Raw genomic sequence first — 20259 nt, 5'->3', positions numbered from 1 at the left:
ATCTTAACAATCACTTCTATACATCTGTGTGTATAAACCATTATTTTTGAATATAGATTTTTTTGGGGAAATTTTAACAAATATGTGACCCGTTCTGACAAAACCAGGAACAAGTTGCATTTTTGATATTTCATAATTTGAATAAAAATATAAGCACTAGACAATAAGCTTTAAAAAGATACAAAAATTATATACATAGCATCAATACTTTTCAAGATATGGATAATTTTGTAAATGATACCTTGATATTTTGACCACATTGCTATTCTGTGTATTGGGCCAATTTATTTCATGCCTTACACAGGATTGAATGGGGATTAATTATTGATTAAATAAACCTCTTTTTAATAAGTACTTTCAAGGATTTGAAAGTCCACATATTCAAATACCATGAAATTAAGAATTCAAAATTTTTTGATGGGAAGGTCTACAACTCAAAAACACGTCTGGAGACTTGATCCGGGTTTTGTTGGATCTGGTTACATATATGTAACTCTATGGCATCAATATAACTGACCTGTTTCAGTTGAAATTGGTACCCCATATGGAAGACACACGTGAACATTTTTGACCATTTTTGGTGCACATTTATCACAGTTGGTCAAAAATATTTAAAAAATGTTCCTAGATATTTTTTATCTAGTTTCTAAAAATTAATAAAACATTTTTTGGCCCCAGAATTTGTTTGTTACGTTTTTTATGTTATGGGATTTTCTCCAAAAATGAGCATTTTGGCCCAAATTTAGCTTCCCAGATGAATTCATCAAGTCTTTGCCATGCTAAAAATGTATACTTTTATATTCTTTAGACCAACAATTTAGCAGTTATAAGGCCCAAAAGTTTCCATAATTCCAGGGTTAAGACCACCCTTAAGTAGAGAAATTAGCTACATTTATTTGAGCGGGGCTTCAATGCTGCTTTTTTCTTTGTTTTTTGCCAAATTTTTTATTTCAAAAATATTTGAATGACTTACCCTTCACTTTTAGGCACTTCTAAAACAATTTATTTTTTTTACACTTACACTGGGATCACTGAATGGGCCTTTAATGTAAAAGAGTGAAAAACTCTACTCTCCAAAAAGAGTGAGATGAGTGAAAATCACTCCAAAGGGAGTGATAATTGCTCCAAAAAGAGTGAAAACTGCTCCAAAAAGAATGAAAATCACTTTTCAAGGAGCCATTACCAGCTTTTTTTAGAGTGTGTACCTCATTAGGCTCCTTAAAAGAGTGATTTTCACTCCCTTTAGAGTGATTTCCACTGTTTTGGAGAGCAAATTTTACACTTACATTTAAAGAGAGTAATAAACTTGTTTACACCTGTTGAGTGTTATGTAATACCTGTATTTTGTATGTATTTGGTCTATGATGAGAATTTGAAAAATAAAACGGTGCATATATTTCAATATGCAAAACATTTGTTCAATGTTTTGTAAATTTATTCAATATATTTGACCAGTATTAAAGGAAATGGAACCAAATTTGTATGATCTTTTGATGCTTTGCCAAATGTTTTGAAATTTACGTTTGATTCATGATTTTTGGCCAAAAATATGGGGTTTTTTAAAATTTTTGGTCAAAGTTGTCATTTTTGATCAAACTCAAAATGAGATTTTTAGTCAAAAATGTGACTTTTTGTGAAAAATGTGATTTTTGGACAAAAGTTTTATTTGAAAAATTTACAAACATCAATTTTATGATTTTCTTGTCAAAATGTAAGATAAATGCTTAAAAAAAGTTACTTTCAAACAATTTCTACAAATTATTAGCAAATTTATTTTTTGCCAAACATTTATTTCAATCATTTAATATACATTTCTAATAAAACGTTTGTCAAACAATTGCCGATCACAATGTTTGTCAAACATTTATAGTCAAACGGTTTATAAACGGATAAGGAGCCAAACCTTTGTTAAACATTTTGGCTAATTGTTTGTCAAACGTTTGGCGAAAGCAGTTATGTAGATAGTTAATGAAGTATGCTATCAGCAGTAGATAGCAGATGAAGTAGTAAGCTATCAACAGTAGATAATAAATGGGACCGTCCAGGGCGAAACGCTCGTAAAGTCGGCCTCTGGTCAAATTTGTTTTCTTCCGTGTTTAGAAAATATATATCACAAGCTTTACAATGATATATCATTTGACTTTAAACGATATCCAGAAGCGGAGTTATAACTTGTTAAACTTTGCTCCTTCAGTAAAAGGGTACATTATTTTGGCACTACATTATTTCTTTTTTTCCACATTGCTGGTATTAAATATCTGGCAGTCACTTCAAATCATCCCCAACTGAACGAGGTTCAGGAATGTCCTCTCATTGTTAATTGTTGGTTAACCCACCACTTGAACATGATTTAGCCAAAGCAAACAAATACAAAGACTAAAAGCTTTTTACTAATGCTATACATAAGTATAAGCTTATTATCCTCTTCAACAATAGGATTAAAGATTGGTGTTTGACTGCACTAAAATGAGAAACATGTCGGACAAATATTAGGGACATATGAATACAACCTCTATGCATATTTTGCACTTTAACTCGAAATACAATTTGTCGACTTTACGGGCGGTTTGAGATGGATGGTCTCAAATGATGCAATGCACTATCAGCAGCAGATAAGTGTTAAGCTATCAGAGTAGTGTGCAATAAGCAGTAGGTAGTTGTTGACGTAGTAAAAGCTATCCACAGTAGACGGTTGATGAAGAAGTGAGCTATTAGCTAAGAACCAAAGGTATCGGCATAGGCCAAGTAAATGTAGACTATCACAGGATATGGTATTGTCAGCGTTGTTGTTGAAGTAGTAGGGTATCAGCAGTAGATAGTTGATGGAGTAGTGAGCTATCAGCAGTAGATTGTTGATGAAGTAGTAAGCTTGTTGATGAAGTCGTGTGCTATCAGCAGTAGATAGTTGATGTTATATCACTCATACATAAATTCTAGACAGTTCATTGGTTGATTACCATTTATCATTTTTACTATCACCCTCTCCGTGTGATAGTCTTTACCATCATGTGCTCTGCCGTGAGTGCGCCTGCGCCAAGCCGTACTGACTCTTGAATCGCCGATTTAGTTATGGGGTGGACCCCAAAATGTGAAGTATATCACGGCAAAACATGGTGTTATGTTGATGAAAAAATGCATTTACTATCTTAAATAGTATTTTAGTAATAGAATTTATGCATGAGTGATATAAAACAAATATTAACTGTCTTAAATTCATGTAATGGTCGAAATATAATCACTCGGTGAAAGGTGTATTGTTCCATTCCACTGCCGTTCCGGCTCGTGGAATGGAACAATCCATCTTTCACCTCGTGATTATATTTCGACCATCACACTCATAGACAGTTAATATTTGTATAAAGTAGTGAGCTATCAGCATCAGATAGTTGCTGCAGTAGTGAGCTATCAGCAGTAGATGAAGTAGTAACCTATCAGCAGTAGATAGTTGATGAAGTCGTGTGCTATCAGCAGTAGATAGTTGATGAAGTAGTGAGCTATCAGCAGCAGATAGTTGCTGCAGTAGTGAGCTATCAGCAGTAGATGAAGTAGTAACCTATCAGCAGTAGATAGTTGATGAAGTCGTGTGCTATCAGCAGTAGATAGTTGATGAAGTAGTGAGCTATCAGCAGCAGATAGTTGCTGCAGTAGTTAGCTATCAGCAGTAGATGAAGTAGTAAGCTATCAGCAGTAGATAGTTGATGAAGTAGTGAGCTATCAGCAGTAGATAGTTGCTGTAGTAGTGAGCTATCAGCAGTAGATAGTTGATGAAGTAGTAATATTTCAGCAGTAGATAGTTGATGAAGTTGTAAGCTATCAGCAGTAGACAGTTGATTAAGTAGTGAGCTATCAGCAGTAGATAGTTGCTGCAGTAGTGAGCTATCAGCAGTAGATAGTTGATGAAGTAGTAAGCTATCAGCAGTAGATGATGAAGTAGTGAGCTATCAGCAGTATATAGTAATTTTTAGTTGCTGCAATAGTAAGCTATCAGCAGTAGATAGTTGCTGCAGTAGTGAGCTATCAGCAGTAGATAGTTGATGAAGTTGTAAGCTATCAGCAGTAGAGTGTCGATGAAGTAGTGAGCTATCAGCAGTAGACAATGAAGTAGTGAGCTATCAGCAGTAGACAGTTGATGAAGTAGTGAACTATCAGCAATAGATAGTTGATGAAGTTGCAAGCTATCAGCAGTAGATAGTTGATGAAGTAGTGAGCTATCAGCAGTAGACAATGAAGTAGTGAGCTATTAGCAGTAGACAGTTGATAAAGTAGTGAACTATCAGCAGTAGATAGTTGCTGCAGTAGTGAGCTATCAGCAGTAGATAGTTGCTGCAGTAGTGAGCTATCAGCAATAGATAGTTGCTGCAGTAGTGAACTATCAGCAGTAGATAGTTGATGAAGTTGTGTGCTATCAGCAGTAGATAGTTGATGAAGTAGTAAGCTATCAGCAGTAGACAGTTGAAGAAGTAGTGAACTATCAGCAGTAGCTAGTTGCTGCAGTAGTGAGCTATCAGCAGTAGATAGTTGATGAAGTAGTAAGCTATCAGCAGTAGATAGTTGATGAAGTAGTGAGCTATCAGCAGTAGATGATGAAGTAGTGAGCTATCAGCAGTAGATAGTTGCTGCAGTAGTAAGCTATCAGCAGTAGATAGTTGCTGCAGTAGTGAACTATCAGCAGTAGATAGTTGAAGTAGTAAGCTATCAGCAGTAGATAGTTGATGAAGTAGTGAGCTATCAGCAGTAGACAATGAAGTAGTGAGCTATTAGCAGTAGACAGTTGATAAAGTAGTGAACTATCAGCAGTAGATAGTTGCTGCAGTAGTGAGCTATCAGCAGTAGATAGTTGCTGCAGTAGTGAGCTATCAGCAATAGATAGTTGCTGCAGTAGTGAACTATCAGCAGTAGATAGTTGATGAAGTTGTGTGCTATCAGCAGTAGATAGTTGATGAAGTAGTAAGCTATCAGCAGTAGACAGTTGAAGAAGTAGTGAACTATCAGCAGTAGCTAGTTGCTGCAGTAGTGAGCTATCAGCAGTAGATAGTTGATGAAGTAGTAAGCTATCAGCAGTAGATAGTTGATGAAGTAGTGAGCTATCAGCAGTAGATGATGAAGTAGTGAGCTATCAGCAGTAGATAGTTGCTGCAGTAGTAAGCTATCAGCAGTAGATAGTTGCTGCAGTAGTGAACTATCAGCAGTAGATAGTTGAAGTAGTAAGCTATCAGCAGTAGATAGTTGATGAAGTAGTGAGCTATCAGCAGAAGACAGTTAATGAAGTAGTGAGCTATCAGCAGTAGACAGTTGATGAAGTAGTGAACTATCAGTAGTAGGTAGTTGGTGCAGTAGTGAGCTATCAGCAGTAGATAGTTGGTGCAGTAGTGAGCTATCAGCAGTAGATAGTTGGTGCAGTAGTGTGCTATCAGCAGTAGATAGTTGATGAAGCAGTGAGCTATCAGCAGTAGACAATGAAGTAGTGAGCTATTAGCAGTAGACAGTTGATGAAGTAGTGAACTATCAGCAGTAGATAGTTGCTGCAGTAGTGAGCTATCAGCAGTAGATAGTTGCTGCAGTAGTGAGCTATCAGCAATAGATAGTTGCTGCAGTAGTGAACTATCAGCAGTAGATAGTTGATGAAGTTGTGTGCTATCAGCAGTAGATAGTTGATGAAGTAGTAAGCTATCAGCAGTAGACAGTTGAAGAAGTAGTGAACTATCAGCAGTAGATAGTTGCTGCAGTAGTGAGCTATCAGCAGTAGATAGTTGATGAAGTAGTAAGCTATCAGCAGTAGATAGTTGATGAAGTAGTGAGCTATCAGCAGTAGATAGTTGATGAAGTAGTGAGCTATCAGCAGTAGATGATGAAGTAGTGAGCTATCAGCAGTAGATAGTTGCTGCAGTAGTAAGCTATCAGCAGTAGATAGTTGCTGCAGTAGTGAACTATCAGCAGTAGATAGTTGAAGTAGTAAGCTATCAGCAGTAGATAGTTGATGAAGTAGTGAGCTATCAGCAGAAGACAGTTGATGAAGTAGTGAGCTATCAGCAGTAGATAGTTGCTGTAGTAGTGAGCTATCAGCAGTAGATAGTTGATGAAGTAGTAATATTTCAGCAGTAGATAGTTGATGAAGTTGTAAGCTATCAGCAGTAGACAGTTGATTAAGTAGTGAGCTATCAGCAGTAGATAGTTGCTGCAGTAGTGAGCTATCAGCAGTAGATAGTTGATGAAGTAGTAAGCTATCAGCAGTAGATGATGAAGTAGTGAGCTATCAGCAGTATATAGTAATTTTAGTTGCTGCAATAGTAAGCTATCAGCAGTAGATAGTTGCTGCAGTAGTGAGCTATCAGCAGTAGATAGTTGATGAAGTTGTAAGCTATCAGCAGTAGAGTGTCGATGAAGTAGTGAGCTATCAGCAGTAGACAATGAAGTAGTGAGCTATCAGCAGTAGACAGTTGATGAAGTAGTGAACTATCAGCAATAGATAGTTGATGAAGTTGCAAGCTATCAGCAGTAGATAGTTGATGAAGTAGTGAGCTATCAGCAGTAGACAATGAAGTAGTGAGCTATTAGCAGTAGACAGTTGATAAAGTAGTGAACTATCAGCAGTAGATAGTTGCTGCAGTAGTGAGCTATCAGCAGTAGATAGTTGCTGCAGTAGTGAGCTATCAGCAATAGATAGTTGCTGCAGTAGTGAACTATCAGCAGTAGATAGTTGATGAAGTTGTGTGCTATCAGCAGTAGATAGTTGATGAAGTAGTAAGCTATCAGCAGTAGACAGTTGAAGAAGTAGTGAACTATCAGCAGTAGCTAGTTGCTGCAGTAGTGAGCTATCAGCAGTAGATAGTTGATGAAGTAGTAAGCTATCAGCAGTAGATAGTTGATGAAGTAGTGAGCTATCAGCAGTAGATGATGAAGTAGTGAGCTATCAGCAGTAGATAGTTGCTGCAGTAGTAAGCTATCAGCAGTAGATAGTTGCTGCAGTAGTGAACTATCAGCAGTAGATAGTTGAAGTAGTAAGCTATCAGCAGTAGATAGTTGATGAAGTAGTGAGCTATCAGCAGAAGACAGTTAATGAAGTAGTGAGCTATCAGCAGTAGACAGTTGATGAAGTAGTGAACTATCAGTAGTAGGTAGTTGGTGCAGTAGTGAGCTATCAGCAGTAGATAGTTGGTGCAGTAGTGAGCTATCAGCAGTAGATAGTTGGTGCAGTAGTGTGCTATCAGCAGTAGATAGTTGATGAAGCAGTGAGCTATCAGCAGTAGACAATGAAGTAGTGAGCTATTAGCAGTAGACAGTTGATGAAGTAGTGAACTATCAGCAGTAGATAGTTGCTGCAGTAGTGAGCTATCAGCAGTAGATAGTTGCTGCAGTAGTGAGCTATCAGCAATAGATAGTTGCTGCAGTAGTGAACTATCAGCAGTAGATAGTTGATGAAGTTGTGTGCTATCAGCAGTAGATAGTTGATGAAGTAGTAAGCTATCAGCAGTAGACAGTTGAAGAAGTAGTGAACTATCAGCAGTAGATAGTTGCTGCAGTAGTGAGCTATCAGCAGTAGATAGTTGATGAAGTAGTAAGCTATCAGCAGTAGATAGTTGATGAAGTAGTGAGCTATCAGCAGTAGATAGTTGATGAAGTAGTGAGCTATCAGCAGTAGATGATGAAGTAGTGAGCTATCAGCAGTAGATAGTTGCTGCAGTAGTAAGCTATCAGCAGTAGATAGTTGCTGCAGTAGTGAACTATCAGCAGTAGATAGTTGAAGTAGTAAGCTATCAGCAGTAGATAGTTGATGAAGTAGTGAGCTATCAGCAGAAGACAGTTAATGAAGTAGTGAGCTATCAGCAGTAGACAGTTGATGAAGTAGTGAACTATCAGTAGTAGGTAGTTGGTGCAGTAGTGAGCTATCAGCAGTAGATAGTTGGTGCAGTAGTGAGCTATCAGCAGTAGATAGTTGGTGCAGTAGTGTGCTATCAGCAGTAGATAGTTGATGAAGTAGTAAGCTATCAGCAGTAGAGAGTTGATGAAGTAGTGAACTATCAGCAGTAGATAGTTGCTGCAGTAGTGAGCTATCAGCAGTAGATAGTTGCTGCAGTAGTGAACTATCAGCAGTAGATATTTGATGAAGTAGTAAGCTATCAGCAGTAGATAGTTGAAGTAATAAGCTATCAGCAGTAGATGGTTGAAGTAGTAAGCTATCAGCAGTAGACAGTTGATGAAGTAGTGTACTATCAGCAGTAGATAGTTGGTGAAGTAGTGAGCTATCAGCAGTAGACATTTGATGAAGTAATGTACTATCAGCAGTAGACAGTTGATGAAGTAGTGAACTATCAGCAGTAGATAGTTGATGAAGTAGTGAGCTATCAGCAGTATGCTATCAGTTGTAGATAATTGATGAAGTAGCAAGTTATCAGTGGTACATAGTTGAAGTAGTATGTTATCAGCAGTAGATAGTTGAAGAAGTGTGCTATCATCAGTAGATAGTTGATGGAAGTCGTAGCAGATGCTTAGTATCAACGGTAGATGGTATAGTGATGTTTACCAGCGATAAATAGTTAATGAGTGTAGTATGCTATCAGTTATATAGATAATGTATGAAATATTCTGATGATGGGGTAGTTAATTAATTATTTATTTTATTGCTGCGGTAGCAGTTCGTAAAGTTGTAGTCTTTTAGTTCTTAGTATATTCTCTTAGGTTCTGTGTGGTAAGAATGTTGATTGCTAAATATTGTTTGTCGGTGATGTGTTGCTCAGGTTTCAAATGTTCAACATGTCACCGACGTCCGACAAACAATATTTAGTGCTCAGGTTTCAACACGAATCATAGGCGTGCGAGCTATATAAACAAATCGGGGCGCCTGGTATTAAAGGGCTAGTCGATTCTAAATCCAACTCGGCAAACACAAAAATGTTTTAAAACTATATAAACGTAAAATAAACACTTTCGGTTTTGAACCAAACGTTTAATAACATTTAAATCACGGTCGGGTTATGTAAAGGTCATGAAAACATTTTAAAACGTTTTCTATGAAAAACAATGCGATAACATTAAAAATATTGTCAACATATTTTTGGCAAACTTTTTTTTTTTTTTCAAATATTTCGTCAACAATTAAACAACATTTTGTTAATAGAATGTGTTGCATTACGTTTTCACTAATGTTTTTGAATGTTAATAAAACGTTTTATACCCTTTATATTAACGTTTTCTGTGTGGGATAGGTAATTGCTTGTAAAATGTAGGATTTAATTTGAACTTGGTATATACCTTATGATTAATATTTTTATTTGAATTGAAATGTTTTAAGAAAGAGAATAAAGCTATTGTTTTAACCGCTTCGTGCATCTCATTGTCTAACACGGATGACAGCATTGTTTTTGGCGCCTTGACAACTCATCTTCGCCCGATGTTCTACTTAAACAATCGCCCGAATTATTTGAGACGATAGCTGCCCGACTTCGGCTATTATAGAAACGTGCCATTTTTCTCCACGTAGATTCCCTGGAGACATGGTGGAAATAGCAGATGATGCATGTAGTATATGGGGAAATGTCACTTATTTTTTGTTTTCACTTTTTTCATACACAATCTTGCCACCAAGGTTTTTCTTAAACAGAATTTTATGTAGAATCAAAATATCATGGGTGTCATTTTTAAAAACTGTTCTTGGGTGTTTTTTTATGGCGGTTTTTGGCAACTATCATATTTTTCAATAATTCATATGTTTTCAGCCCAATTTCCATTTTATTTGCTGTATAATATGAACTAATGTGTGCTGAAAATTTTTTTAATAAAAATTAATGGTCAACTGTTATCCCAGAAGAAATTTGGACAGACACTTTTATCAAATTGGGTGATTGTAGGTGTTTTTGGGTGTTATTTGGGTGCTTTTGGGTGCAATTTATAATGTATATATATATAGAGTGTTTTCAAATGTGAAAAAGTAACAAGTTTGTCACTATTCGCTGTAGAAGTGACGTCATAATCGGATGAACTACCATAGCAATAGATATATACAATTTTTGACTGTATCGCCCTGCACTACAAGCAGGTTGCACTCATCACCTGTGTATGTCTGCATTCATAGATTGAATATAATACAGCTCTTTTCCAAAAATACTAATCTTACAGGTGCGAGTGATCAGCATGATATGAATATTCTATAGAGTTACGGTCCAGGTCTTTCCCTGTTTTTTGACATCTATGGTTCAAACTTTGTACAGTGCAGGGCGATATAGCCAACAATTGTATTCATCTGTTGCTACGGTAGCCTTACGTCACTTACAGCGAATGCATGTACTTTTTGATACAAAAACTCGAGCGTAGGCCCTACTACCCAGTTTATAAGTCCTTTTGATAATGACAATGTGCCACCTATCCTAGCATGTTGTTTGGGTCCCCAGTAACATATTTATACATGTTTACCAAAATCCAGATGCAGCAGAAGGCGACCATCTTGTTTTTCAAACTGGCGCCCATTTTGCAAATATTTCCAATATTTTTCAAACTGCCCCTTCCCAATGTGGTTTTATTGGCACAGTAGCAATGGTTTTATTGGCACAGTAGCATTTGTTTTAGGCTTGTTGTATTAGTTTTATCATGTTGACATGCAGTAGCACCAATATTGATGATTTTCAAATTCAAAATGGCCGCAAAGAATTCAAAATGGCCACCGAAATCAATTCATTTCCTTCAATCATACAATGAGCCTACATCAAGCTGGTAAAATAAGAGATTGTACATGTGCCATGAATATTAAAATAATAACACACACAAATCCGATACTAAATGCACCCCCCCCACCCACCCACCCCTTGTGCATGTTGACCTATATCTGTTTATCACATTTAAATGATGTCTTAATTTGGCATATTATAACATTTTAAAATGCCATAGAAAATGTTTTCTTGGCCTATATGTGTATCTTTTAAACAAGAACAAGAGCAGTTGGTGGTGCTAGTTTTGGCTACAGGTTGTATCAATACATCCATAAGCCCATGGCAGCAGGGGAGGGGGTTCTTCAAATATTTTGTACGGAGATGTGCCACACAGATTTTCGGATGTTGACTTTTCTATACCTTCTTTTTGCTGTTTCTGCAACCCATCAGTATACCAATTTTTCACAAAAAGCACCCAAATTTGCCCTAATTGGGTGCATTTAAGGGCACTTTTTGTCCAAATGTTCCCAGTTGGTTGCATTGGTCTCCACTGAAAACCCACCCATCGATATATTAATATTACTAAAAAAATATAGGCCTACCCCCAAACCATGGCAACTTCCTGTACACCTTCAAACAGGAGAAAAAAACCCTCCCGGGGACATGGCATTGGCCAGAAATTTAGGGGTAGGCCTATTGAGAACTGCAGGGTAAAGGGTACTGAGTGGTCCCACAAATGGGTTATGGGTCCTGGGGGATGGACTTATATAGGGTTTCTAGGGATGGAGTTAGGGATCCCAGGGATGGGATAAAGAGTACCGGAGACAACATTAGGTATATCAAGGATGGGATTAGAAATACCAAGGACATGTTTAGGGGTGACCATGAAAGAAGGTTAGGTACAGGGTCCCCCGAAGGCCCCAGAGACAACAGTTTATGGGTCCAGGTGAAGGGATTAGGGGTTCCAGGGATGAGATTAGGGGTATCAACAATGGGGTTTGGGGTATCAAGGAACAGGGTTAGGGGTTCCGGAGACGGGGGTTAGGAGTTCCAGGAATGGGGAGAGCCCCATGTTCAGTGTTAGGGGACCTAGGGATAGGGTTAGGGGACTGGGGACAGATTTAAGTGCCACAGGGTTTGGATAATGGGTACCAGGGACAGAGGATGGGACTAGTGGTACTGAGGACTGTGCAGAGTAAAGGGTACAATGGGTTATGGGTCCCGGTGATGGGGTTAGGGTTTCAGGGATGACCAGTCATGGGTTCCAGGAATGGGATGAGAGGTCACATGGTCATGTTTGAGGTCCCAGGGATAGGATGAGGTACTGGGGATTGAGTTAGGGTTCCCAGGGTTGGGGTACTGGGTACCATGCAGGAATGGGGTAAGGGGTACCGGGCACTGGGTAAGAGGAACCGTATGTAGGGTTACAGGTGCCGAAGATGGGATTAGGGGTCTGTCTAGTCTCGGGGACAGACTTTTTAGGTTTTAGGAATGGAGTTAAAGGTCCCGTAGTAGGTTTAAGGGATCCCGGGATAGGGTTAGGGGTACTGGGGATGGAGTTTGGGGGTTCCAGGTTTGGCGTTAGGAGTCACAGGGATGGCATTAGGAGTACTGAGGACTGTGCAAGGGTACTGGAGTAAGAAATGTAAGGTACTAAGGATGTGGCATAGGGTCATAGGGGCAAGGGGCACGTGCTCCCAATCGATCTCAAAAGTTAGAAAATCCATAGGAAAATTGCCGAAAAATGGCTTATGCCCCTGATCGAAAAATGGCTTGTGCCCCCAAATCAGACCCGGTGCCCCCAATCATGGTCGGTGCCCCCCCCCCCATATGATGACCCACGCTACGCCACTGGTGGTTAGGGTGCCAAGGATGGGGTTATGGGCTAGCTGGCCCCGAGTACATATCAGGTTATGGGCCACTGGGTCCATGGATGGGTCTAGGAGTCCCAGGGATGGGTATAGGGTACTGGCCAGGGATGGGGATAGATGTACACACGGTTATGAGAACCGAAGAGGATATGGGTAGGAGCATTCGGGTACTAGTACGGGGATACATGTTATGGGGTACATTAACAGGTATCAGAGCACGATGTACATTTAGCAGGGTACATGGTTATGAGGTACCGAGTTAGGGGTATTGGGTACAGATTAGGATTACGGGTTAGGGTATGGGTATGCGCTGGCCCAGAGTACATCAAACTTCGCGGGAACATAATTATCATTATCATATCCTGAGGAGACGGATGAAGACATTTAAGGTGGAATAAGGTTACATTCGGGAACTATTTTATAACAAAATGTCATCGTAGAAAGTGAATTCATAATTATAGGTGAGCATTTGAATGTGGGAGTGGGGTGGTGTGGTGTGTATTTGCAGTGTATTATGGAGTTTGTGTATGTGTTGGTATATTAATTAACATGTTAGGCCTACTTGCTTAAATTTATATTTTACAATGGTCATTATAATGTTTGGAGGAAATAAGTTGAATTTGGCGGCCATTTTGAATTTTTGGAGGCCATTTTGAATATCAAAGTCGTTGATGTTAGTGCATACGTCATAAATAATATCCTAAGCTTAAAACAAATGCTATTGTACCAATAAATTCACAATAGGAAGGGTCAGTTTGAACAATATTGGGAATGTATTGCCAAAATGGGTGCCGTTTTGAAAAATAAACTGCTGCATCTGGATTTTTGTAAACATGTATAAATATGTTACTTGGGACCTAAACAACATATTAGGATAGGTGGCACATTGTCATCAAAAAAAGGCCACGGGATTTAGTTTGCCAAGGCAACTTTCCGCCCCCGAACACCCATCAAAAATGCAAAAAAATAAAATCCGCCCAAAAAACACCCAAAAATTTAAACATTTGAACACATTTCTTCAATATTTGAGGTAGTTCATGTTAAAGTGTATTTAAAGTTTGGAATGATAATATAAAAGCCTTTTTAAATGCAATACATGACTTAAATAAGTTGATTTTTATGCCATAATATATGCCAAATACTGAAAATCAGAATTCGCCCAAAATCCGCCCAAAAAACACCCAAGAACAGCTTTAAAAAAATGACACCCATGATTTTTGGAATCCTCATAAAATTTTGATTCAGAAAAACCTAATTTGCAAGATTGTGTATGAAAGTTTTGGAAAAACACAATTCCCCATATACTAATGATGAGATAGCCCAAAATATCATGGCCTTTTCATTCATATTATTTCGTAGTTATATATCAGTGGAAAGAGTGAAGGAGACTCTCTTACCCTGGGCTATTTAGGGGCCTATAAATGATGGGAAAATCCCGTCAACATTTAAAAGAACTGTCACATATAGACTACATATTAAAGCACACTACTAAGTATTTGGACCCTTTATTAATTGGTGTTGTGCGCCCTTATCACGTATAGGTTGATGAACACGGTCTGCGACGGTATTATATAGGCCTACTCAGCAGCTCTCAGCGAAGTACCAGTTGGGGTTTGGTGGCATGCGCCCTATCAGGAGCTATAAGGTCAAACGTACTCAGTAATATGACCGAGTCACTGAGATTCCGATCATTCCGGCAGTAGGAATACATATAGTGCAGCTCTGCTTGGGTCGAAACCCGGGTGTCCGTTGATTTCAAGGGGATTTTCATCAGTTTTGTCCATACTCGAATACACATTGCATCGCAGGAAATACAGGTAAGTTTAAATAAAAAATATATTTATGTGAGACAGACTGAGTAGGTGAATACTTTTGGGGGCTTTAAAATGACTCGAGAACTCTGGCTCCGAATTTTACTGGGCCAGCATCATAGTTCGAATGCCTGGGTACATGGGCAGATGATGATTTAAGTCTTCCCATCATGCATTGTAAAAAATTTTATCACCAGAGTTTCAAGTGTCACTTTTAAATTAATACTTTTCAAGTCCCATTGAATTATGTACAAGAAAAAAAGATGTTGTTTTAAAATTATGGGTGTGTGTCATTATTAGGCCTACTACTAATCATAAACAAAAGTGATGTATGATAAAGGATAATTTTCAGTAGATAGGCCTATCCACGAAAAAAGCTTATTCCCAAAATTTCAGTTGATTCCGATTTTGCGTTTGCGAGTTATGCATGATTATGTGTTGGCCTATTACACTGCTCCATAGACAATGTGTTGTAATTTCGTTCTGGTGCACCAGAACGAAATTCAAATTTCACGATATCTTTGCTAAACGAATTAATCTGCAAGAAATTTTTGTACATAAACATTATGTAGCCAGAGGTTTCCAGTGATATAAAAATCTAAAAAAAAAAAAAAAAGTGAGGGGATGATGCTGTGGATCACGAAATGCCCTTTTAAATGTGAAATCGACCAGCATATTTGGTGTTTTATTGTAAATAGGCCTATAGGCCCTATCTATCCAAATTCAAATTTAACCATAGGCCTACACCCATTTTCTGTTCTTTCAGCCACTTTTTGACAAGCACCCCTCACACTTTTCATTCGAATGCCAAAAGTAGGTGCAGGTGCAGCATAGCCGGCGCCGGTTAGAGTAAATTCGAAGCTCATACTTCTCGAGCACATTGACCTCTAGTACCCATGCTTTTGTGCGATTTTGGCCCGATAATATGGTCCTGCACCATATGGTCCTGCACCATATGGTCCGTGACAGGAGCATGTTTGATATTTTAAATTTAAGTTCGTGCTCCAGGAGCATGTTTAACTTTAAATTTAAGTAGGGCCTATGCCTCAAACCTGTTCCTGTACCATATGGTGCAGTGGTCCTGGACCATATTATCAAGCCAAAATCGCACAAAGGCTTGGCTTTACCCATTCAAGGCAGTCTAAAAGCAGTTTTTGGAATCGGTGGGGGGGTTACAAACTTGTGAATGTACCAACGGTAATATTTTTTGCCGATTGTGAATTGTCGACCCAACTTTTTTGGCCCACGCTGTTGCGCTACTCCTGAGAATCTATTAAAAAGCGGAGGGGTGCCAACCTTTTTTTTCATCCATTTTTCAACGCCCTGGGAGGGGGTGGATAGGGATAGGTCTACCTTTTTTTTCAACGCACATTTTAGATTTTAATCCTTCAATGTAGCACCATTCGGTTAATTTTGAATGCAAACAGGCGAAAGAGAACTTGAAGGCTTTTGAGGGGGATGAGGCTGGGGATCAAGAAATGCCTCTTTAAAGTCATGTTATAATAATTAGCCCCCTATGACGAAATTGCTCTGTTCGTCTCTATTGATCTGCAAACACAATATTACAAATACGTAGGCCTATATGCCAAAAAAGCAGGTTTGATCAAATTAACTAATTTCATATTTTTAAGATCGTATGTGCCACCGCCCCCCCCCAATCGATTCGAAAATTTAGAAAATCCCATAGGAACATTGCCAAAACGGCTTGTGATCCACCCCATCAGGTCTGGCGGCTCCAATCATGGTCGGTACCCCTCACCCTCACCCACATCGATATGCAAATTTAGAAAATCCCATAGGAAAATTGCCAAAAAATGGCTGCCCCCCATCGAATGACTCGCGCTATGCCACTGGCATAAGGGAACGTCCCCTCCCCCCCCCCCCCATCGATTTAAAAAGTTAGAACATTCCATAGGAAAAATATTAATCAGGCCCGGTGCAGTGGCGTAACTAGGGGGGCACCCTTGGGGGGGGGGGGAGGCGCCAAATTGACCAATTCAGCATTGATTGTGTGCCCCTCCAAGCGATGAAAGTCAACATTTTCGCGCGTTGAGCACAAAATCAATTGAAAGAAAATTTTTAAGACCGATATTCAACTTCTAGTAACCAAAATTAATTAGTGGTAGGCCTTGCGACATATTTGTCAAAAATTGTTTCAAGAATTGGAGGGGGGGCATTAGGTATCTTTAACCCTGGGCGCCACAACCCCTAGCTACGCCACTGCCCGCGTATATTCTCGGGGGGGGGGGGGGTAATTTTGTTTCTTGCCCCGGGCGCTACCAACTCTAGTTACGCCACTGGCCCGGCGGCCCCCAATAATGGTCGGTGCCCCCTCCCCCTATCGGATGACTCACGCTAAGCCACTGAATTGGCACCCTTCAGTCATAGATACAGGGTGTTAGGATTTTGTTTGTATGATAAAGTTAATCTTGAGGATAATTTTGTCTCCCTTAAATTTAAAAAAGAATATGTCCATTTCTTGACATGAATGATAAAGTTCATTTTTCTTTTTCTTTTGGTATTTTAGGTAAATTGGGTGAGTCACCATGGCAGAATCCAAAACTACACCTTACATTATCAACAAGGACCCCACAGAATGTGGAATCTGCCTATGCACGATTGAAGAACCAACAGAATTACCATGCCTCCATACCTACTGCCTGAAATGTCTTACTCGGTATGCAGAAGGTAAAACAGATACAATAAGGTGTCCAGTTTGCGTCAAAGAATTTCCTATACCGAGTGATGGTATTAAAGCATTCACAACGAACACCATCATGAATACGTTGAATGATAGGAAGTCTGAAGAGACACTCCACGCAATGGGACACAGAAAAGAAATCGAGCAACTCATGCAGGACTGTGAAGGAGTTAAAAATAGAACAGAAAATGCGATGGACATGGTAAGGACAGCTTCAGATGAGCTCAACACTAATGCCACTAAAGCCAAAGAAGAGATCAACGAGTCCTTCAACAAAGCACTTAAACTGCTTGAAGACAACAGGGATCAGCTGAAAATAGAAGTTGATAAGGCAGCAGCGATAAAGAAGGAACAACTTGATGCGCAGATGGATGAGATCCAGGTTTTACAAGCAAGACTCCAAACAGCATTGCAGATGGCAACTGAAGTAGTGAAGACGGGGTCTGATGATGATTTGGCTCTAGTCTCCACATTGAAGACTAATTTAATGGAGCTGCGTGATTTGAAACTAGTAGCTTTTGATCAACTGAAAGCAGTAGTTTACTTCGAACCAGCTCACATTAGCGAGGAAAATGCCCAAAAGCTGGTCTCTGTGTTAACGTTAGTCAAGCAGCACAAAGAAGAGGTCGGTGTTTGGACATTGGATAGATCATTTGGAAATGATGGTGCTGGAAAGCTGAAATGTGGACGTGGTGTTGCGATAACACAGGAAGGAGATATTGCAGTCGCAGATAGAGGTGATTCAGCAGTGAAGATATACAAGAAGGATGGACAATTCAAATCTTCAATTAAGATACCCGGTAGTCCATGGAATGTCGTAGTCAGCTCAGATGACAAACTCTTTGTAACCAACCAAACAAAGACTGTTAGTGTCTATGATGGGAAAGGAAACCTGAAGCATCAATTTCCCACCACAACACCTGATAATATTTCATCAGATGATCAACGTACAAAGCATATGGGCTTAGCAATTGATAACTACTACAATCTACTGGTGGGTGAGACTACCCAAAAATACATCAGCAAGCATCGTCTAGATGGCACGCACATCATGAGCTTCAAAGCCAAGATCAAGCCTTGGTATATTACAGTATCTCGTGATGACAAAATCATCATATCAAAAGGAGGGGATGGTGGTGCTGTACATATTCTCGATAACAACGGAGTTCATCTGGAGACCCTGCAATCTCCAGAAGGTTTAGGGTGGAATCCACTGGGCATGTGTTGTACATCAACAAACGAAATCTACATATCTAACTCTTATACATCAGGGAAGTCCGCGGGTATCTGCTGCTACTCAGCCCGGTCAGCCGATACAAGTGCGGCCTATATTGGCTGCCTCACCAAGGATGTAAGATTGCCAGCAGGTTTAGTATTGATAGACAATGAAGAAAAATTGATTGTTATAGAAAACTACCGTATAAAGATATACAAACTAAAGCCCTGATCATAAATAACCTACTTTGATGCCATCAAGCGAAATGAATCTGGTGTCGATTAAAATCAAAATTCAGTTTTCAATTTTATTCATGATTCGTTCTCAGAACTTTATTTTGCTGGAAACCTCATCATAAATTTGGTTTCAGATATATGACCATTTTAGTGTTGCTCAGAACAATAAAATATAAAGGAAGTTGAACACTGTTATTGGCTATTTTAAAATTAGTATTTCCGACATCCGACTCATTTTGCTTGATGAGAGCAAAGAATGGAGAAAGAGAGAAAGGTAAAATAGACATTGCCTACTGCAGACCTTGGAAAAATGGATCCAAGTAGAACCTAAAATAGTTTCTTGAGCTGTCCTCTATAATGTAAAACCTTGACTAATTTTACAAAGATGTTTCTGCAAGAGCCACAAAGAACCATTTTAGACATGAAGGTCCGTATGCACAAAAGAGTTAGACCGGGTCTAAAGTTAGACCTGGTCTAAGTGGAATTTATTTCTGTCAGAAATGGGCATTTAATCACACTTTCTTCATAAAATGACAAGCAAATTTTAAAGATCCAAGTGAAAAGTTCAACAACAAACCAAAATAATTCATCTTGGAACACAGGAAAATATATTTCTTGGTGAAACTGAATTCCACTTAGACCTGGTCTAACTTTAGACCCAGTCTATCCCTTTTGTGCATACGGACCGAAAAGGTTTCTAACAGCCAAAAAAGAACCAGTTTGAAGTTCCTGCAATTTTCTAGAACTTTTTTCTTAAGGGTGGGGTATGAACGTTTGGACAGTATTTATTGTGGGACATTAGTGCACATCAGACATATCGAATTGCATTCTGAATACGAAGAATGTCCTTCTGATATTAAATAATTTTGATTTTTTGAAATTCGCAATGTAATACACATTTTATGGCAAATGATTAAAAATTGATATTTTTGATTTTTAACAGTACTTGAAGTAAACTTTATAAATCTGATGATTTATACAAAACGTGTATGTCGGTGGGATGAAAAGCCGACAATCAATTGAAAATTTTGACCTTTCGTATTGAAGATATGGATTTTTTCCCAAAACACCAAAAAAAATTAGGTCTTGTTGGAAAAAATCCATATTTCCAATAAGAAGGGTCAAAATTTTCAATTGATCGTCGGCTTTTCCTCCCGGTCCCAGCTACATATAGGCCTACATTTTAAGAATATATCATTAGATTTATAAAATTTACTTCGAGGACTATTATAATATTAAAAATAATTAATAATTAATAATAATATTAATAATTTGTCATAAAATTTGTATTAGGCCTATATTGTGAATATCAACAAATGAAAATTATTTGAAATCAGAAAGACATTCTTCGTATTCAGAATGCAATTCGATATGTCTGATGTGCTCTCATATCCCACAAAAAATACTGTCGAAACGCTCAAAACGCTCATTCCAGATCCCTTCAGGGAAGACTCTCATCAAAACTGACCATTTAGAGTCACATTTCATTGTCATTTCAGGTAAAAGAGCAGACTTTTTTCTTTCACATAGGCCTACTTCTTTATTCCAAAAAAATCGCAATAACGTTTCCCGAGAAATGGCAATTTGAAGTGAAGCATCTTGCGCGATCAAAATGTATTATTTAAGTATTATATCGTTTTTCAAGGAGTGTTACTTATTATGTATTTTACTGTTTTTCAAGTGGCGATATATATGGTTTTATTATGTTATCGTTACAACAAATAATTGTTATAAATCAAGTGCCTGCTTTTTTACATGTTACATGCAATAAATTTTCATCTAAG

General features: G+C 38.5%; 1 protein-coding gene across 1 annotated transcript; it reads left to right on the top strand.

Moving 5' to 3' along the window:
* The first annotated feature begins 14150 nt into the window (after window positions 1-14150).
* Window positions 14151-19494, top strand: LOC140140907 (uncharacterized). Its single transcript, XM_072162661.1, has 2 exons — window positions 14151-14328; window positions 16850-19494. Exon 2 carries the CDS (start codon window positions 16869-16871, stop codon window positions 18468-18470), a length of 1602 nt encoding a protein of 533 aa, XP_072018762.1. The 5' UTR covers window positions 14151-14328; window positions 16850-16868; the 3' UTR covers window positions 18471-19494.
* The last annotated feature ends 765 nt before the right edge of the window (window positions 19495-20259 follow it).

This window comes from Amphiura filiformis, chromosome 19 (genome assembly GCF_039555335.1).
Source record: "Amphiura filiformis chromosome 19, Afil_fr2py, whole genome shotgun sequence".
NCBI classification, from domain to species: domain Eukaryota; kingdom Metazoa; phylum Echinodermata; class Ophiuroidea; order Amphilepidida; family Amphiuridae; genus Amphiura; species Amphiura filiformis.
The sequence above is the reverse complement of the archived record's forward strand: the minus strand, read 5'-3'. Positions and strand labels throughout refer to the sequence as shown.

Coding starts and splice junctions, on each gene's coding strand:
- LOC140140907 (XM_072162661.1), top strand. CDS start 16,869: ATGGCAGAATCCAAAACTACACCTTACATTATCAACAAGGACCCCACA.